General features: G+C 37.4%; 1 protein-coding gene across 1 annotated transcript in view; it reads left to right on the top strand.

The window, feature by feature from the left end:
* SPON1 (spondin 1) overlaps positions 1-22,405 on the top strand; it is a 188,882-nt gene that overhangs the window by 17,184 nt on the left and 149,293 nt on the right. The window contains exon 3 of the mRNA XM_018076121.2: positions 18,439-18,572. Coding sequence (XP_017931610.1) covers positions 18,439-18,572 — 134 coding nt within the window. The remainder of the gene's footprint in view (positions 1-18,438; positions 18,573-22,405) is intronic.

Raw genomic sequence — 22,405 nt, 5'->3', positions numbered from 1 at the left:
ATCCTAATGTGCCTCCACAGTCATTCCACTTCATGCAGTGATGAGTGGAAATCCGTAATGATGTCCTCAGAATGGTGAGCAAGGACTCATACAACAGAAAAATATCATCCTAATCAGTTATTTTGTGTCAGAGTTAGTCTTTACTCTAAGGATTTTGCCGACATCTTTCTGATCAGGATGCTTTGTTTTTCTTTGGTCTGTTTTCTCTGAAAACTGCAAGTTAAGGCTGGGATGTAGCTTTAAGAAGTCTTCTTTCCCTGACCAGGTTGTGAGACTCTTTGGAAGTTCCAGACCAAAAAACCACATAATATTGCTTTTTCTTTTATATTCTTTTATGTTACTCTCACAGTCTCATCCAGTATGATGCTGGATCGCTTCAGTGTAAAGTAGCCTTGTTCCTCCCTGGTTTGGGAGGTCTGGGATTGTAAGGATATCTGTAGCTGAAAGTACTTATACAGGAGGATCTCTTCAGACATAGGGAACAAATTCAGTCATCAAAGTTTCTCCTGGTCTGTCATCCCACACCCTGATTTTCTTCAATCACTTGCTGTCCACCTCAGCCTAAAGATCACGTGAATGGTGCATCCTTCCATTAGTGTAAAGCCCTCATAGAGAGATTTGCAGTGCTTAGTTACTACACAGCTATAATTTTTCAAAGGCCTCCTGAGGCACTGCCCCAGTGACCACTCCCACCAGTGAGATTTGTATTCAGTTGTGTCTGTTCTTCTGTGATCTACTCTGCACTGGAGCAGCCTCACCTTGTGTGCAGTTTTGGTCACCACAATATAAGAAAGATATTAAGCTCTTAGAGAGCGTCCAGAGGGCAGCAAAGATGGTGAAGGGCCTTGAGGGGAAGCCTCAAGTGACAGGACACAAGGGAATGGCCTGAAGTTGTGCCAGGGGAGGTTTATGTTGGATATTAGAAAAGGATTCTTCACCCAGAGGGTGGTTGGTTATTGGAACAGGCTCCCCAGGGAAGTGGTCACAGCATCAAGTCTGACAGAGTTCAAGAAGCATTTGGATGATACTCTCAGGCACAGGGTGTGATTCTTGAGGATGTCCTGTGCAGGGCTAAGACTCAGGCTCCATAATCCTTGTAGATCCCTTTCAACTCAGCATATTCTCTGATTTCTTGACCTTTCTGTTAACCACTTGCACTGATCCCAGCCTCTCCCCTGCATCTTGGTCTGTGTGGATTTCCTGACTATGGTAATTGCCACTGTAAGAATAATGTTTTTATGGATTGTTTCTCATTTGCCGAATTTTCTCTGACAGAACTGCCCTGGTACCTATGCAGGATTGCCACTTTAATCAGCAAAACCAGATCTGACTTTCACTTCAAGCAGGAGATAAGATTGCCTCTTTACCTCTCACTCCTTCTCTGACTTGCTCCTCTTCTTCTGTGACCTTCTTCAATACAAGGAGTGCTCTTTCCTTCTACATTGGCTCAACCAGGTTCTTTCCTCAGCCTCTCATTTTTGTGTGTCTCGAGCAGGGGAACACCAGAGAACAGCTGTAAGTAGATATGATCTTACCACAGACCACTTCTGAGTCAGATTGTTTCTCAAGCCATGGTGTGGATGTTCCCATTTGGGATAGCATCAGGACAACTATTTAAAGGACTGACTTACAGGAGCTTCTCTTACTAATCAAGCACTAGAAATTCAAGAATATATCTAGAAATAATATATCACTTGTCGCTATAGTTATGTAGTTTTGTTTTGTGAAGTGATTCTTGACTCCTACTCCAAGTAGTTGTGCTTCTGGAAGGACCTGTTATTAGGAATCACCCCTGGTGGAAATCAGCATATGAACAGTCATTGAAAGGGGACAGAGAAGTTCCTTGTGAGTAATTATATTCCTCAAAGATGGATTGCATTTTTAACTATTTATCTCAAATCATCCCCCTTCTGCTCTCTTTTGTTTCTGTTTTGAGTTGCTGTGAGAAGAACTGAAAATCATGTATTCAGCTTTACTTTTCTCATGGCTGTATAAGGGGCAGGATCTGAATGTACCCTGCACATACTGCAAAAGCAGAACTTTCTGGCTTAGGTGCTTTTGGTTTCAATTGATACAGACAAGGGAAAATCTAATGAATACTGACATAGGCAAGACATTTCAAGAAGCCATTATTACTGGTAGTCTGTTGAACTCTCGATGGAAAAGAATTCCCAAGCAATGTTTGCTGGACAATATTTTGTATTTTTTTATGCATAGTTACTTTTGAGTGTTAAAACAGCGTTGAAATTAATTTTCACATGAAAATAAACCAAGAATAATGAAGAAACTCCCAATCCAGTTGCACAAAAGCTAACGTTTTGCTCCTGAGAATGCTTTTCACAGTACTCAGTAATTAGAAAGGGAAATTCCCTGCTGGTATAGAGCTACCATTTTGTTCCCCTTTCCCTGCATTGTTGCTGAGGGTAGGGTTATTATGCAATCTCTGGCAAGCTCATCCTACCAGACTACTTACTAATTTGTAGGCTGTAGGTGTAAATTGAAAAGCCTTCGTCCTGCTTCTGTTTACTTCACAGATTGAACTGGGCTCCAATTATTCTCTTCTATGTGAACTGAGGCACTGTTGTTGCTCTTGCCTCTTTTTTTCTCCTTGTGGGTGGGCACAGTTCATTTGAACCTGCTTTTCTTTTCAAAAGAAACATTTGAAAGAATGAGTGTGTAAGAAGTAGCTTTAGTACTTACTGTTCTATAACTTTAATGATTGTATATCTCAATACAGTCAGTACTGGAGTAGAGGTTTCTTAGGGCATTGCCAGTATTTATTCATTATTTGTCAGCCACACATCAGGGTTTTGTTCTCTTGGAGCTCATTTAATATTTTTTCTTTTTTTCAATTGTATGAGTAAAGCTGACTCTGCCTGTACGGGAAGCTTAATTATACTTGGTGTTGCTCAGTTTAGCCTGCTTATCAAACTTATTTTAGCTAACCTACTGCTTTTTAAAGGTGAAGAAAGGGGAGAGGGAACATAAAGTAGCAAACAAATAATGATAATGGAGAAATACTTTACACTGCAATCTCTCTCGAGCAAGAGGTCACTTTCATAGGAAAATTAATTACCTATTTTATACCACTAAGTGAAGAATGCCTTCTGGAATCTTTAGGGAGGTATTTTAAATGGTTGCTAAGGCAGGAGTTTGCCTCTTATTGCTGTCCTTTCACTCTGGCCCTTCTTTACATGATAGTGGGAATCCCAGATGTAGGAGTACAGCAAAAACCTCCAGTTAGTAAATCACCCCCCCACTAATCCTTCCTGTTAAGAAAATCTGTCCACACATTGTGATGAATCCCAGATTAAGACAATAATAAATGTTTTCTTTATTGGCTGCGTGCACAGGACCAGTGGGTTTTTTGAGCGTGCAAAGTTTCTTGACCTCCTTTAGATTCTTTCAGTAACCTAGTTTTATTGTCCATAAAGGTTATGAATTAAATTGGGTTATGATATATTTAGACACTGGGATTATATAATAGCATTAGTTTAAATACTGTATGTTCCAAACAATAATTTGGAACTTTTTCTTAGACACTGTGTGAGATTTCCCTAAAGGATGAAAAAAGCCTGTATGCCACCTTCTCAAAACTCCCTGTATATTCATCTGTTTTTTTTTCTTTTAGTTCATCTGATGCTCCTTTGATTACTTTACTTGCAAGATGTATTAAGCCCACATTATAAACAACCAGCTTTGTATGTGGTGCAGATGTTATGCAACTGCCAGCTTTCACAGGAAGAACATTGTGTACATCACAATGTGTTCTTAGGTTTCTAAACCCATTTGCCCTCTTAACTGCTGACTGTGAGAGAGACTTGGAATTTCTTCTTGGGAGGAACAAACCTGAGACAACCTATGTGAATGCTGGTCCTGGACCATTTCTGTTCCATGTGATGTACACTAAAAACTTAGTTATGCCAGAGCCAAATAAGGAAAACTTACATAAATGTGCAAAGGAACATTACAAGGTTAAAAACATGATAAATATATAAAGGCAAGATCAAATGCTGAACTCATTGCTGTTAAGATACTTGATTCTTGATATGTACCTCTTGAATTTTGAGAAATCATGACTAAACTTTTCTCCAGTTAAATTTACTGAATCTTGTCCTAATGATTTTCTGTTGTCAGTGTTCCACATTTGCACTTACATTTATGGATATAATACAGCTTTCAAATGTGCTTTTACATTGTCTTTCTGACGAAGACTTCAAAGTTTTTGCATGAGTTAAATTCCATAAACATTTTTTCTAGAATGTGAATTTACCATATCCACTTTGCAGAAGAGTAAACGTTGAAGGACCTTGCTCAAGATCACATAGCACACTTGAGCCACTACTAAACTTCAGGGGTTCTGCTCTTCACATACAGTGTTTTCCTCCCAAGCCAGGAATGTTTAAATAGTCATCTGTCTTCTTGCATACAAATGCTGTCCATGCATAAAATAATAAACATTTGTAAAATGTATAACATTCCAACCATGAGTGTAAAATATAGCATAGAGATTTTAAAATATGGGAGCACAGTCTAATTTTATCTATATGGTGGGAACCCTAAAAAGCATTCCAGTAATAATAGCTGTTGTGCTGGTGTGTATCAAGGAGATAAGCAAATCTTTCCTACTAAAGGATTAAAGTGACAAAACCCCTCCAAATAATCTCTTAGCACTCTAGGCTTAGTCACTTAAACAAATAAATGTGTTTGGACTCATACTATGTTTTAGTTCTTCCTATTGCTGGCACAGAATCAGAAACAGCAACGTTTGTGTGTATTTTGGATTACTAAACTGGATGGTGTAATTCCTACTGTGCTCTGTATAATATGGAAGTGTTGTGTATTTTTTTTAAAGTGAAAATAGGTAATAACCATCTCATCTATTAAATATGACTTCTGGTCTTTAATTTTGATACTTCTCTGATTACATAGTTCCTATTCTTGAGATTAGCTGCCATTTATCAAGTGTTGGTATCTCCTGAAAATTAGTTTTTCCTTTCTATGTAGTTGAATTTCTGACCATCAGAAGCTGTTTTTCCCTTTTTTGAACCAGTATTTTTTTAATCCTTCTTTGCTAAAGTTGTTTTGCAGTTGCATACCTTACAGAATTGTTTTCTCTGGTGCCTGTGCAAAATTTGTACAATTACTCTTCAAAAGATAAAAAAAAGCACAGAAAAATAACAGATCCGGAATGCTGGCTTTGAGCTTTATGCACTCTTCATTGAAATTTATTGACAATAATTCAGAATAATATTGAACTTCTCGAATGTCTCTGAACAAACACTGGTGTGACTGATTATCCATAACTACTGAAGTAGATTTCCTATATCAACAAAATTCAGTTTTAGGAGTGAGGGATGGCATGAAACTCGTTATGAGTATGAGCTGACCTGCAGGGCAATATTTAGTTTCTGCAATGAAAATATGACTTATTTCTGGTGCTTCCATACTCATGTTCTGCAAATGCTTAGATAGACAGGTTAGACTACTTATGTCACTTAAGCTGAAATTTTCAGATAAATTCTTCCACAGTTATATCCTTCAGATTCTCACATGGGGAATCAGGAAGAAAGGGACAGCTGTTTTTATTCCTACATACCAACACTTCATCGGTTTGAGGAGGTGGTATTGTCTGGACTCAAATTTGGTGCTGCACTTTAGAAGTGTTTCAGAGAGAAGTAAAATGAAAAAAATAAGTCATGTGACTGAAAAAGCTTTTTTTCAAGGTTGGAAAAACTACCTGTGGCAGATTAGGTGTGGTAAAAAAAGACAAAGAAGTGCAAAGACACATTTTGTAATATATGTGAAGAATGAGAAACAGAAATTCATTGACTGTGCACTTCATAAAGTCACAGAACAGTGTAGGTTGGAAGGGACCTCAAAAGATCAACTGGTCCAACAGTTCATGGGAAAGGGAACCTGGTTTAGATTATCTAGAACCTTGTCTAACCAATTCTTGAAAATCTTCAGTGATGGTTTTTACCACATTCCTATGGAGGTTGTTCAATGATTGTTCTCATTTTAAAGAATTTTTTTTCATAGAATCATAGAATATACTGAGTTGGAAGGGATCCCCCAAAGAAAATGTACTTACCACCCTCTTGGTCTATGATCACATATATTGAATTTTTACTCACCCTAATAAAATTTCAAAGAACAGCTTTATAGTCTTGAAAACCATATTCATAGGAATCAAATCCCTTTGAGATTGAAATCTGGTCTGCCCACAAGACTATTCTTTTTCCCAGACTATGGCACTCTGTTGTCTGAGTGCAGTGTGTCTTTCTGAAGCAGAATCCTCTCATGCTGAAAGGGAGAAAGCATAACTTTTTGATTTCTTGGAAATTCTTGGCAAGCAGGTTTAATTTGCTGGAAGGGTACTCAAAGTAATGTGAAATTGGGCTTTGTAGAAAGCCTTGGACAGAGCAGCACAGGGGAATTGTTCATGAATAGACTGTGTAATCTGTGATGTCCTCTAAGTAAGGAAAGAATTAGAGAATCTGTGCATTAGTGTAGATCATCAGCATATCAAAACTAAGAGGAGCCATAGCCTGGATTATTATCTCTTCACTCAGTCTAACATTCAGACACACACTCACATGCACACAAATTATGTGGTGGCTTTATAATTGCTCACAACTACTGTCAGTGCCATCAGAAACCCTTCCTGACTTCCTGCAGCTCTTCTGCACGAGCACTATTCCAGATCTGACAGCTGATGCAAATTGTTAAGCAAAAGATTTGAGAGCTTTCTTAAGGAGGTAAATGCCTTCTTAAGTTTATCTGCATAAAGCCTGTCGTTCCAGATCACCAGTATTTCTGCTGTAACTGTGGTTTTAGCAGTGGATTAAGCCTCTCAGAAATAGATTATGTTCTGTACACAGTCATCTGAAGGCTATGAGAGTCTGTGTGGGATCCGCTTGCTGGATGTATATTTTGGCATTGAGACGCTCATAAGGAACATGAGTAGCGTGTGTGCCAGAGCTGCTGATGCTTCAAAGCTCCAACAGCAAGCAGGACAATAATGCTATTAAAAATATGTATTTTCTGTAATCCCTAAATCCCTTCTTAAGTGAGGAACTCCAAGTGAGGTAGCTATTTTTGGCGCTGTAGTCATAATGCTGAGTAGTGTAATATTTTCTTAAATGAAGGCTAAATGAAAAGCCTGAACAAACTAAGCCACTGAGAAGTGCTGATCTGGTAAAATGTGCAGACTCATATTTTACCATGTGTTTCAAATGACCTTCATCAGTTCTGGTGTACCTAAGAGCAGAAGAGTAATTTTCTTTGTACTTCGCTACCAAATGCTATATTGTATTGTGGAAAAATGTCACCTCTAGAATAATATTATTATAGATTGCATAAGTAAAGAAGCCCAATCTAGGCTTAAGCCCATGTTGCACTTTGTACTCACAAAATTGTAATTAGAAAAGGTTCCTTTGGCTGGCGATTAACACTCTGACAAGTGGTAAAGGGAGAATGGTTGAGGAGGAAGGCAGGCTGTTATCATCCCTCTGCAGGGAGCACCTGACACAGAAAGGTGCCTTCAGTGGAAGAGCTATGTATGTTGTTTGACCAGCCACTATAAAATTTCTTCCTTATCAGATGTTTTATGTGTCTCCTCAAATTTAACATTCCTTTTTCTTCTACCGACTGGTCTTGCAACTGTGTTCTTATCTGGGATTTTGTTCCTGAAATAAAAATGCCAGTTCCTGAGTTTTAAATTGAATTGACAAAGAACCTGGAGTTCCTTGCTGCAGAAATGTGAATGAGAAGTGCCCGTGTGAGCAGAAGATAAGGTCCATGTCTTCTCTGTGAGTCCACAGCAAATATTTCTCTGGTGCTCACATTGCTTTTGCATTGCTCATTATGGCACTCAAGACAATACACAACTGTGTAATAAGTTGGTAATACACAACTGTGGCAACAGTACATGACTAATGATAATCTTATCAAAAGATAATAATGTCATTAGCTTCAAATGGAGGACACACCTCAGCAGTAGCATTTAGACTTTACAAAACCACTGAAATGCAATAATTAGTAACTAATGACTTTCACCCAGTCCACGTGGTTTGTTCGCATATCAAGGTCAGATCTTCTAGGCTGCTCTTAGTTAAGCTTTCTAGAACTGATGATAAAAATAGTGGATTTAGGATTAGATTATGGTTTCTCTCAGGTATTGTTTCATTATGAACATGAGTGTCAGGTTTTTTGTTATTTAAAATTCTTAACTATGTGAGTGCTTAAAGCTTATTTTAATGGGGGAACAGAAATTCTGGACCACTGAATTTAAAACATGTTATTGACTGGACTGGAATGGTGACTAGAGGTCCTTACTAATGTCTGTTAGACACAGTGAAGGCACATTCTGTCAAACTTTTATAGATGGTATTTTTGTGCAAAGAATTATGTGCACTGACAGAAGCAAAGTCACATGGAGTCAGGCAGATAAAGATAGTTGCTGCAGAAATTGAGTAAAATCCTTGCACTGGTATGAAAAGTTTCGTATAGTTTTGATAAATTAAGAATGTGCTGACGAGATTTTAATTTGCATTTAACAAAAATGAAAATGCTGAGTTTTGCTCATAGTCCTTCAACTTTCCACACACATGTCCATAAACAGAATTCTGATTTATCCTGGATTCAGTCCTGCCAGATACTGAGCACTCTGCATCTGACTTTGTAATAGCCTTAAATTTTATGTTTAGCATCAGACCTGGAAGTTGGTTTAGGTGCATATTTATAAATCTTTGGTTTGCGCTGAGACAGAAAGAATCTGAATGAATTCTTTGTTATATGGATTTGAAAAATGTAAGTGTGTATGTGTGTGTGTGAAATGTGTTTTATGTATTGTTAGAGTTTGGTTTATGTGCATGTGTTTCTGCATTCAGGAGTGACCCACTGTGTCAACCAGGGATTATATGTCTGTGTATACATATATATATATATATATATATTTATATCAATGTGTGTGTATGTGTATAGGCTGCAGTAACACGGCCAAAGTGCTTATGGTGACTTAAACATAAATTCTTGACACAGAACTGCTGTAGGAGACTATGTTGAGTCCTAGTTCAACACACAAGACAAAACACAAGGCCAGGTTTGCGGAAGAAGCTCAGAGGTCTGTTTTGTCCCTTTTAAAACAAGGGACAAATTTGTGAGGGTAAGAAATAAATGCAGGAGTTCTATTATTTGTTTTTAATGGAGCATTTAAAAAAACCTAAGTTAGCTGATGCAAATCTCAGTTCTGGACTGGCAAATCTATGTTTTGGGGAAATGTTTTGGTCTTCTGTCTCTACAGAAAGAAACACAAGTATATTGACCTTTTTAATGGAGTATATTGATTTTCACAATTTTTTAGTTGGTAGAACTTTTCATCCAGATATAATCTCCAGTCAGAAGTAGAACTTCATCATGAGTGGCAAAAGGACTTCAAGATGGGTGGGGAAAGAAGGTTCAGGTGTCTGAGTCATTAGAACAAAGATTGTATGAGGGAGTTTTGTAGCCCTAAAATGTGCTTCTCCATGCAGTAAGTCTGTTTCAGGATAGATTTCACTCAGTCTCTTCCTCTTGAATCCCTCTGCTTTGTGAAACTATTTAAACATGTCACTAGACCAGCAGGGAAGAGGCTGGCTTTATAACTTGGGGGGAAAGTCATCAAAATAAACAGAGCAGAGATTTGAAGACACATCAGGGCTTTCATTACCTGACTGTCAAGGCAGTTTTTCCCCTTGGTTCAGTATATATGTGAGGATGAAGAGTTCAGAAAAGAGACTGGCTGAAGGCTGCTCATTTTGTGAAATCTCGCACTGATGGTGAACTGCCTGATTCAGGATGGATTTATGAACCCATATTTTCCATATCAGAAGCAGAGTCTTCAATGCTGGTCCCAGAGCACGCTCTAAATACAATGTCTCCCAGCTTTTGCAAGATAAATAAGTAAATAAGGTTTGTCTTCTGATCACAGTGTGTAGCCAAATGAAAATAAAAAGATTTTTTTTTTTTTTTGCAAAGTAAAGTAATTTTTTTAGTAGTTTAAATTTCCTTTTAAATTAATTGTCTCGCAATCCCTGAAAACACTGAAAAAGTACTCTTGTGTAAAAGATGCAGTTGTCAAACTGCAGCTCTGCCAGATCAGCTTTTGTTCTGCTTCCTGGGTTCTGTGGGCATCAAGCTGGGAGATCTGTGGCTGTTCTTTCTACACAGTGGGCCATCTCAATGTTATGGCTTCTATGAATCTCCCTGGCTTAAGTTCTAGTTGATTCTCCAAGCTACTTTTCTATTTAATTTGAGCTATTGGCACACCACAGAGCAGGCTGAAGATCTGGAGTCTCGGAACCTAGTCTACTCCCAGAGAACTTCTGTTTATGAAATCTGAGTCCAATTTGAGGTCTGACAAGCTGTTAAGGATAAATAAGTATGTTTTCATAAGGCATTTAGTATTGTTTTGAAAAAGGAGCTCAATGCCTATATCCCTACTTCACAGCTGAGAAACAGACCCCACTAATAAAGTGATTTGAGAGAGGTTGCTCAGCGATACAAGTCACGTCTCACTTCCAGTCAAGTGTTGTATCCACATTGCCTTGCTTTATATCACTTTCTTTTATGAGGCTGCAAAAGCATTTATTTCTTTACACAACCTTCCAATGTCTTTTGTCTATCCAGAAAGTCAGATTAGAATGTGCTCTTTAATACGAGGTAGTTAATTGCATTACATAGAACTAGATAAGATGGTGGGAAATATATTTAGCAGATGACAGAAGTTTTCTCTCTTTCCAAAGAAATATGTGTATTACAGACTTGAATGAAAAGTCCTAACTGTACAGACTGCACAGGAAAATATACAAAATCCTTAAACTTTTACTGCTTTCAAGTGATTGTTATCTAAAAATTATTGATTATGAGATTGATTTCTATACAATAGCCTGTTCAGCAAGTAATGTTTCTCCCAGGCTAAAGCACTTGAGACATCATCTATCAAAAGTTATTTTTTTCCCCTCTGAAAATTTTTTACTAGATTGGAATAGTGCCTATTTTTTGCCAAATAAATAATGTTCATACTGAACTAATTTGACAACAAAACAGTGATTATAAATTATCTCTCTGTGGAAGTACTCCACAATAAATTCTGCATGTATCTTTGTTTATTGTGGTTACAGTCTTATCTGATGTGAGTGTGTTAGTTTTGTAATCTTGGAAGAACTGTTTGCATTCTGATCTCTCCATTACAGGAAGAGAGGAATGAGAATGGGAGCTAGTGAGAACCCTAAGTGGCCATGCTCCACATTTTTATTTTTCAATATTGGACCTTCCTTTCTTTAGCTGCTATTTTGGGTTGGCCTTGGCTCAGGTGTAGGGAACTGGCTAGAGGACTGCTCTTATTAATGCTGACCCTGTTCCCAAGGGACTAGCTAAGGATCATCACAGCACAGCATTGATCTTTGTCACCACCATCCTCACTAGTTATTAGTCTGTTTTAGGGCTGCAATGGGACAGTTCTGCTTCCTAATCCTTGGAACAGAGTTTTGGAAGTAAAATTTCTTCATTTTCTTTTCACAGTCATAAAATTTACCCTTTTTTCATCTGTCCTTTCATGCTTCACAATTTAAATTATATTTGGATCATAAAAAATGCCTCTCATTTCACAGAAAAGCAAATTCATTCCTTCAGCTACTGCCTGAATATAATGAAAAAAAATGTGTAACCACAAAGTTGAATTGGTCAGCATAGAGTCTGACCTCAGTAAATTTACCCTAGATTTAGGTCTAGCTTGATTAAATTGTACATCAAAGCAAGCCAAAACTCCCGTTTCTTTGAAACTAATATTTTCAATCTTTCCCAGAATCCTCATACATCATTTCAAATGTTGCAAAAGGAGCTGTGTAGGCTGGACACAAAGCAGTGAGAATAAAGTTAAACCATTTGTCATGCAAAGCACAGACTGACTGGTTGCTTTTGTACAGAACATCACACGGAGTTCCTTCACACAATTTACTGGTGTCCCTGATGCTGTGACTGATTTGTATGCTCTGATGCTTATGCCAGGCTACTCTCTTTGGCAAGAGCCAAGTGGTGCACTTTGAATCTTTGTGTGCCAAGGTGTGAAAAGCAAGTTCAGTCTTCAAAATAATTCCCTGTTTAGTTCAGTCTTCAAAATAATTCCCTGTTTCTGATGAATGTTGTTGCATAGTATTGGATGCATTAAGAAACCAGAGTATTTGAAGATATTTCAAAAGATGATACTATTTAAAAAGGTGTTGTCCTTTCCCTGCTGAAACTTAGTGTTTGCAAACTGCTTTTTAAACATGAAATGAGAGAATTTTCCTTATTCAAAGCAGCTGCTTCTTTAATAAAGTTATTGATGGAACCCAATGAGATTTATAGCTCTGAGAATAATTACAGCCTTCTGTGCCTAATATAGTTTCTCTGTTAGAGATTATAAAAGTAATGTTATCTGGGAAAAGCTGGATTATCTGTCAGAAACCCCCTAGTAATATAATCCGATAAAGTAGCTTGAATCAATTTACCAAACTGTTTTCAAAGAGATGTTAATGTTGAAGTCAAGGAGAAAACTTCATAGGAAATGAAGGGGAAATTTTGGACCTTAAGTCCACTCTTAGTGGAAAACTTTCTCAATTCACAACTATCCATGTTCATTCATCTCTTGAGTTTCATGGGCAGCTTTTACTCAGCTGACCATTTTCAATTTACAAGCATAAGCCTTCAGTGTAAGCTTTATGATTCAGCATGTTATAACATTGATTAAGGTAAGTAAGAATAGTTCAAAAGCAAGGAAAATATGCAATATAACATTTTACATTTACTTAATGCTGTCAAATTACTTTTATCTGTTTCTGTCAATATACATTGTCTCTTTAATCTTTTTCATACATATTGAATTAAGTGGAGAAGAAATAGCTGTTTTGTGCAGCTTTCCATAGTCAGTCTCAGGCAGGAAAGGCTGTTCAGAGTAAAAGCTGACAATGTTGTATCTTTAATGCAATTCAGGTTCTTGTCTCATTGAACTGCTTTCTTCCTCCTTTAGTTTGAATTGCACCTTAGAACAGCCCCTGCTGCCTACCCCACAGTAGGTATAATACAGCTCTTGGGTTTGTTTAGACTGAAGAGCAACATGTAGCAGATTCTCAATAGCAAAAATTCTTGGGACACTTTAATGCATAAGATTACCGTGTAGGATTATCTGAGTAGCTTTTTTCCTTTTGATCATCCAACACAACCTTTTTTGCAATGAAAACACTATTTGGTGTCCAGCTGGACAGAATTAAAATATTTTTCTTTGTAACATCTCACACACAAACATTTGGTTTGGTGTTTGTTTTTATGTTTTTTGTGGTTTTGGGGGTTTGTTTTGTTTTTTTTTATTTTATTTCTTGGAAGTTGATTTATAAATGCTTTGTTTTTTCCTCTTCTTTCCCTAATGTACTTCAAAGAATTGATCTGAGTGCCTAGCATCATATCTGTGGAACTGGAAGGGTCCTTTCCTCTCCCCTCTCTCTTCCCCCATGGTTCCTACTACCTTGTGACTGGGAGGAAAAACAAACAGTACATGGACAGGTAGATGCAGAAGCATAGAAATGGTGCTGATGCTGCTTAAACAGAAATATCTTCTAGTGCATTTCATCTTTACTTGATAAAGTCTGTTCTCAGGTAATGACTGCAGAACTAAATTTGATTTTTTCATTGCAACATTGTGGGACATCTACATCAAGTTTGTTCTAGAAGTTACCAGAATGTAGTGATAACCTTAAAGTATATGCTAGCAATGCCTTTCTTCCACAGATCTGCACTGTTCTCAGTGTTCCAAGGAGTGTCTGGTTATCAGACATCTCCAGCCTTCTGGTGCATTGCTAGAGATGACAAATCTTACTGAGAGCCCAGCATTGCTCAGTGGTTCCATACAGCTTTGTATCATAGTCTGAAGCAAGACTGAATACTGACACTGCATAAAAAGTGCCACTTCTGATTCTTCTCATTCTGAGCACAGACTCTGAAGGAAATAATGTGTCCTTTAGTCAAAGAATATGGTTATGTGAAGCATATCTTTGAGGTAAGTTTTTTAAACTGACTTTGTACATCATTAATTTTACGTTCCATATAATAAACTCCGTTCTAGATTAATCCCTAAAGGCCAAATATTATTCCTGTTATGTAGACCTAATGTTCTTTTTGTAATTGGAAAGTTTCCTCGAGGAGAAGACAGTTTTGTAACATTCTGGAAGTCACACTTTGTGTTAGCTCTTCCAAAGAAGAAAACTGACAAAATCGCTTATCTTGTGAACTTTGGGTTGTGTACTTTCTTTATTTTTTTTTAAATTCAGTTGTTCCAGTAGAATGCAGCTGTTTCAGTGGGTGGAAAGTGATGATGTGTCCACAGAACAAGAAATGGTCCTGAAAATCCTAGCCAGTGGTTTTAACTGAGGAAGTGGACACAAGCCAGTAGAGGATTTATGTAACTTCATCTCCTTTTGTACTTGATATTAATCCCTTTCTTTGTGATATATAGCATTTTGAATTTTTACTTTTTTTTTTTGAATACTGATAGAAATTCAATGTTACAGAGGTTAACTACCCAGTTTATTTGACTAAGAGTTTATAGAAATCAGAAACAGATTGCAAACTCTTTCACTCAGCGTGAAATGTTCCAATTCCGAGAAAACCACTTGTTCCTCTGTTTAACAACTAAGCAGTTACCCAGTCCTGCTTTTCAGGAACACCCAAAGCTTGTCCTCAACATCATCAATGTTCAGAATATGTAAAGAATGCAAGACTGAGCCTGGAGCTGGTAAATTTTCCCTTGTAATATCCTTACTTTTATGTTTGCAAGTTCAGCCAAATTTTACTTGTTGTGATATGTGTTCAGCTCCTGGTTAACTCCAGCAATCTTACTCAGGATTTACACTGAAGGAATGAATTGGTCCAATAGTACTACGATCACAATGGGCAAAAAAGCCCTCCACAAGAAAAACCAGATAGAATATTAAAACCTAATGTGGATTTGAAAGAGTTAGTCATGTAGAGATCCCTCCCTCTGAGGCCTCAGATTCTTTGGCCAAGTGTTTATTTTTTGTATTTAGGATTTATGTTCAACATGTGGTTAATTTGTTTGCCCATTCCTGAAAATGTAAGGCTTCCCTTTACAGATAACCTGGGTTTTAAAAGCTATAATTTTGCAAATGCTACACTTTAGTCTGTGTGCCTTTCCCCTGCCAATTCTTTCCTTCACGCCTGTGGTCTGACTTGCTTCCAAAAGAAAAATCAGGATTGTATTATGTATCTCTTTTTCCCCCTACAGTTGGCCAGGATACTATTGCTTTTCTCCTGTGTTGCATGTGAGTGGAATAATAGCATCCACCACCCTAAAATATCATGTTGTTTGTTAATCCCGCTGTATCAATCAGGAACCTTTTCTTATTGCTCCTAAGAACTTTTTGTAAAGAATTTAACCTCCATGGATATGGAAAAAACACAAAAATCATCTTTTTAGCAAATGCATTTGAGATAGTTTTATATTTATATGAAATCCTAGAATCTGGACAATTCCCAGTTTTCTACTGTATCATAAAATAACTTTAATCATCTCAAATCAACTGACATTTAAGCCTTTCCAAGTAATTTAGGAGAGTTGTACTGTATTCTGTCAACACTACGAATCTTTATTAAGAAAACTTCAGTTTAATTTTCTTTCAAAGGAACACTTTATGGAAGACATTATTTTATGGTCAGGTTTTTCCAGTAGACACTTATTGCATAAGTCTTCTGCTTTGATGGTTAGTGATGCAGGAAATCGTGATGTAGCCTTGAGGCTCAGCCATTTCCTGTTCTCCCAGGATTGTGTTCTAAAATGCGACCAGAACTTTTAAATTATTTCATTATAGGCATCTGTATTCTTTGAGAAAATTCTTTACTTGCTAAGTGGCAGGAATTAGGTAGAGAAAGAAGTACAAAATATGTCTACATTTCCATGTTCATTTGTCGCAGCTGGAAAGGGGCATGGATATGTTCCAACGTACTAATTCTCTAGAATTCAAACAAATATTTCAGGTTCTGCTTTTGCAGTACTCATAAATTTGAGTTGTAATTACTCACAGTTGTTACAACTCCTTGCAACTCCTTCCTTAAATATTAGTAGTTGGATTTGGTTTTGGTGTTCTTGCGATTCCATTCATTGTTTGGGGGGAAAAGCAGGATTGATTCACCTGGAGATAAGAATTTACTAAACATGCAAATGCATCACAGATGAGTCTGCCATGATGGCTGCTGGAGGAATGATCTTTAGTGATATAAAAGTAGCTAAGTTCTCTGAAGGCAGCAACTCTGTACTCAGGAGAGCAGGGGTTGGTTTCAGTTGGGCTTCTCAAGAAACATTCAGAGCTAAACTAGGTTTGGAAAATTTTGATTGGTCATTGTTGAATAACTTGTATCTGAGCAGTCGTATTTATACATACCTGTAATTATCTAATCTTGACCTGAATTGAACATATTTTAAAAATTTTTTAGAGAGAATGTGAGTTATACTACAGCAGCATTTTTCATCTGATAAGAGTATATGGAGCTAGTGTAACTTGCACAGTAATTTGCAATATTTCTGCTTTTCTAGAAAACCTGTCCTTTTTAAGAATTGTCTGATGACCTTCTAAGAGCCTTTTCAATGGGAATTATCACACTTTTGTAAAATGTGCAGTAGTATTTTATTGTGTATGAGGTGGTATAAAATCACCCATTCTTCTCTCAGAGATTCCGCATAAATTGGGTTTTGAATGAGAATGAATTACTCTGAGATATGGATAAAAGGTCAATTGATATAGTCCTGAAATAGTTGAGGCAACCTTTCTGAGAGATAAGTAGACAGTTTTATTTCTTTATTTTACTGTTGCAGGAATAAGGCAGACAGAATAAATACAATCGATGGCCGAGAGAGAATTGTAGATTCGGGATTTCTTGACGCTCAAGTTAAATGCATTTCGTTGTATCCAGTGGAAGTAGAAACTGTGCAGTCAATTTAAGCCTACACTAGATCCCATGCTTCCCACAGCTTCATGTTAATTAAACTCCAGCAAATGTGCACATTGTGTTTGGTTACACAGATTCTACGAAGCGTTAAAGAACTTGAAGAATATTAATGGCTTAAAATTTAAAACTCATTAACTGCTGCCCTATTGACCAGCTAAATAGAGTTTCTCAGCACTCTTCTGGGCCGCTGCTGCTTCGTTCTGCCATGGAAATATAGAAATGGTTGTTGGCTTAGCTAAAGATGTTTGGGACTGCTGGCAGTATCATTGGGTAAGATAAAGAGCATGCCTGCTCACTAAAGCAAATCTGGTGCAACTATAGATAGTGTCACTTTTTGAGAATGCAAAGTAGTGGTTTTTTGTCCAAATGCTAGTTTAAACTTATGCTTACTGCCCGAAGATTTTATTTTTTTTTAAATTGTTATTCGGTAAAAGTGTGTGAGTGTGTGTTATTAGAACCAGAATTCTGTAAAAGCAGCTTCAGAGTTGAATCATGTTATAAATTGCTAAATACAGCTTCTTTCTCGAAATGGTAGTTCACTGCCTGAATCTTGACCCAATGCAGTGTGAACTGCAGCTTCATCCAATGAAAGGGGACCACTGAGCAAGCTCGAAGAGGCATTTTGCAATACCACAGCATTGCCTGTTTCCAAAGAAAACTTAGCAGTTTCTGATGAAACTTCTTTGAGACGGCTAAAGTACAACTCATGAAGCACATATGTAGTGAGAAAGCTATTTTGTCATGACACCTTGGAATAAAATCCTTAGAACGCCAGTTCCAAATCAGCCTCTCCGGTTTCTGACTTACACCACTTAAACTTTACTGTTGAACATCAGTCAGTCAAAAAAGCAAAAGTGTCAGCAGTTTGGACTAAATAATGGACTCTGAATTATAAATGATTATGATCCACATATTGCCTCTTTTGACCTGGACAGTCTTTTGATACCTTAAGAATAGTATTGTTTAAACAAATGTTAGTTTAAAAAGCAAGTAAAGAATAAATGAACTGAAACACCTTCTTCTCTAGCATGTTCAGTCTGTCCTAACCAGTTGATTTCCACAGTATTAAAAAAGAAAATCTTGAAACTATGAATATTTTATTATTTTTAATTTATTAATATTTATCAACATGAAAGGTTATTTGCAGCCATGCTCAGAAAGGTCTGGATTCTCTTTACCTAGAACTGAATTATTGTTCTGCCTTTATTTTGTGAGACTTTTTTTTTTCAATTCAGGGAGCAATCTGCATGTTATAAATAAATTTACTGAAGTACTGCTGAGCTAGGCAGAGAGTGTTATAAATTTTCCACTCAAAGAAAACATGAACTGACAAAACATGCTTGAGACACATTGGTTATGTATGTCTTATCTTTTCACATTCTTCTCTTGAAATTTCCCTAGATCATAGATGAAGAAGAAACCCAGTTCATGAGCAATTGTCCTGTTGCTGTGACTGAGAGCACACCTCGGAGGAGGACACGCATTCAGGTGTTTTGGACAGCTCCTCCTACAGGGACAGGCTGTGTGATTCTAAAGTAAGTATTTTAAGGCATGTTAAACTAACAATTAAAATAAAATTCAGTTAATAAGTCTAATATTTATTGGATTGAAAACTAATGGAGTTCTTAAATTCTTTTTTCTCCTTGACGTGCTTGATCAAGTTTAGTTGTACTTGCACAGTGAACTGTTAGCAATTTAAAGCCTAAATGTTCAGAAGTTACTCCAAGCCTTCAGTAAACATTGAATCAGAAACCCCAATTGAACTTGTTAGGCTCTCAACCATTTTTTTTCACAGAAGAATCAAAAAAATCTTCATTTTTAAGATCAAAATTGCATCCATCTGGCTGAGACTTGGGTAAAAATCTTAGTTGAGATGAAAAATAGGAACATTCTGTAGAGTCAGGATTTTCTGAATGGACCTTTGTCAGTAAAAACAGATCTATTTGTTTAGAGGTTAATGCTTTGATTTCAGATCTATTGATGATTTACTGATGTTTTAGTACACACTAGCAGGTGTATTCATGCTTTTTAAGCAATAGATATAGGTAACACCAGGTAGGTGCACTTTGCTTTAAGTGCACTCATTTGTCTGTAGAACTATGAAGGGTGCCAGAGAAACATTGTCCTGTCTCTTTAGACTTTGCTTGCTGTATTTAATAGGACAGATTGGTCAAATGTGCATGGACAATTGGGATTTCTTTGCTTGCTTTGAATCTGTGTCTGGGAGAAGCCTTTGAAATTGCCAAGATTTGCCCTGCAGCAGACCAAAGAATTTCAAAAGAGCCTTATCAGGACTGGGGATGCCTTTAGTGACACAAAACACGTTTAGGCTTTTAAGGAAGTGCTATCACAAAGGTTCTGCTGAAGGTAGTCCAGAGCATTCAGAAAAATGTGTTATTAAAATTGCAGTTGATTTCTGAACAGGCTGTGAAGTTGCCACCAGCAAAAATAGTCCATGACTGCTTTCCTCTCTCCCTGTGCTTCACTTCTCTGCTGATGGGCACAAGAGATAGACACCCTCCTCTTCCACATCTGTGAGGGTGATCTAGTCCCAGGTCTTACACTGGCTGTGGAAGAATCTCAAATCTTTTGCGGTTCTACTTGCTGCCTCTCAGTTTCAGTAAAATAAGTTTGTTTAAAAATCACCTGGTTTAACTTGTACTAAAGCAGTTCAAGAATACACTTACAGCCTTTTCTTAAGCTCAGCACAGACAAGTTTACATCAGGCTGCAGAAAACTGTGAAACCTGCTGCTTGCTGCATGGTGAGACAGGTTGTGTTATAAGTTTATAGATGGAATTTTTCAAGAGTCCCTTTGGCAATCAAGAAGATTCTTGAGTGTTTCTAAGCTGTTTATCAGTAAAGCTCCCTGGTCTTCCCCTCAGGACTGCTCCCCTCTTAGCTGCATAACAAATGTTGCTTGAGGCGCTTTACTACTTAAGTAAAGTAATAATAAGGTGATGATGTTTTATAAAGCCTTTAAAAGAGACAAGATTTAAACTTTAATCCAGTAATGATATGCAACAACACAAACTGATGGATTTTTTTCCCCCATTATTGTCCTAAGTAGAATTGCCACTACCAAAATAAATTAACACAGACCTATACTTTTCTCACTGAACTGAAATACCTGTGGCTGAAGTTGGTTCAGGGGCCTCCCTGGGTCTTGAATGCAGTGAAGTACCACCAACTGCAGGATCTGGATAAGTGTTTCTTCTCTCTCCCCTCTGCTAGTCAGGTCATGGTGGATGTTCAACACTCTGATCTTTTTCTGTGCAGTATTTGCATTCTTGCAGAAAAGTCAAGAGAGGCTCCAAAATGCAGTTCTGATGTTCTACACATGAAAGTAAAAATTGCTGCTGCCCCAAGGGATGAACAGAGTAACTCAGTGCCTTACAATCTTCCCAGACTGCTGGCAATCCATCAGCAGTGCCAACAAATCACTGAAGTACCAATATAGAGTTAGATTAGCTGACTGACACTGGTTTCCATGATCTGTTTGGGAAGCTAAAAGAACATCCTGGAAATTTAGGTTCGTGGGGAAAGGAGAATTTTGGTGTTATGACCACTTATTTACAGATGGGCCTTTGGTGTCTATGTGCTGCTGAAAAGTGAAAGGAAGTTAAGTACTTTCCAGTAAAAATTATGTGAAAAATAGAAGCTTCCTCCCAATGATTGCTTTATTGACCTTAGAGGATAAATAATGACTTTATTCCAGAGGACAGTTCAAAGAAAAAATGAAACAGTGACCATTACTAAGAGCTGCTGATGCCAGAAATTAACATCATAATGTGGTATTTGTTGGTGCTGCAGTGCAGTCCTCTGTGGCACCTACATAGCAATCACTGATGGGGTTTTAACACTAACAACATTTACATTTTCTCTTTTGTATGTAAAGCTTTGATGGCATATGAATTAGAGTTCGCATTCAGCATTCTTTATAAACCTTCTCTGTGGTCAGCTCCCATAAAATAGCATGGACATGTTGGATGCAATTTTCATAATTATTCTATATGATAAAAACAAAAGTCTAAAAGCAGTTATTGTTTTAAATAGTTAAGTCCAAACTCACCATGGAAGAACTCTGAAACCTTGAGCTTCAGAGGAAACAAACCCTCTGTATTTTTCTCTCTTCTATATGTGATGGATGTGCAAATATTTTTTTTATTATTATCAACACATATCTATTTCAATCCTTGGATACTATGATACTTTTGTTTTAGAATTTCCTAAACAGAGTGGCAACATTTTGGAGCCTGTTCTGAGTCATAAGAATATTCTTTTTCGCTATATCCTTTTCTACTGGCTTCAGTATGTAGAAAAGTTAAATGTAGTCACAAGTTAAACATTGTCGATCCATAAAAACTTATTACAGTTTTCGTGCCAAATAATGGGTGTTTTCTAGATTTATAGTAGTATAATTAAGGATAGAGTCTTCCAGGAAGCTTTTCCTGGACTAGTACTGAGGTCTGGGAACAGCTATTTTTCTGCAATTTGTGAAGTCTGATACCTTTGATAGCAACACTTGACTGCTCAGATTTGGCTAGTAGTCTTCCCAGTGCTTTCCAGGCATATAGTGCATGTGATCAGTTTTTGGCTGTGACAAGCATAAAATGACACAGAGAAATGCTAATCTGTACTTCTAGAGTTCAGTAAGAGATGCTAAATCATTTGGCATGAGCACATGTGTGTGTAATCCTACCTTTCTGGATGACTGCAAGAAACAAAGTTTAGGAGAATAAGCATATTTGAATTTGACTTACTGTCACTATCTTGCTTTCTAAGACATCTCTTTCTGTGTGGAGACTCAGAATTGGGAGGGAAAAAAAAAAGAAGGAAATGGATTAACATATGATGTTGGACTGTAATTGCTTAGTTGAGAATAATTCATTCATTCTCTTCATTCCCAATAAGTGAGGACAGTGAAATACCCTAAAGGTTCAAATCCTTCCAGACTCTGCTGAACCCACCAGTACCAAATGTGCTCCCAGGATGCAAACAGTGTCTGAGGCTCCATTTATCCACACACTTAAGCCTAGGCTTGAGTTGCACTGAAGACACAAGATAAAAGACTTTGCTTATATGTTACACGTTGCTTGGGAGACCCTCAAGCTTTAAGGCCTCTTTCCACTCGCCTGAGGTATCCTCAGAACACTGTGCAGCTAAATCCAATTACAGGAAGGTACACAGACACTCCAGCACAGCGGTTCTTAAAGTGATTTCTGCAGATGGATGGACTGGAGAAACATCCTATCGCTTTGGGGAGGGCCCCAGACTCTGCAAGACAATTTTAAGCAACTAGATTTGGAGAATGACCTAATGGAAATGGAATTCATTGTCATCTGTCAGACAGCACAGTCAACCCCATC

This window comes from Manacus vitellinus, unplaced genomic scaffold, assembly GCF_001715985.3.
Source record: "Manacus vitellinus isolate BGI_N305 unplaced genomic scaffold, ASM171598v3 scaffold_30_pilon, whole genome shotgun sequence".
In the NCBI taxonomy this organism is placed as follows: domain Eukaryota; kingdom Metazoa; phylum Chordata; class Aves; order Passeriformes; family Pipridae; genus Manacus; species Manacus vitellinus.
The sequence above is the reverse complement of the archived record's forward strand: the minus strand, read 5'-3'. Positions and strand labels throughout refer to the sequence as shown.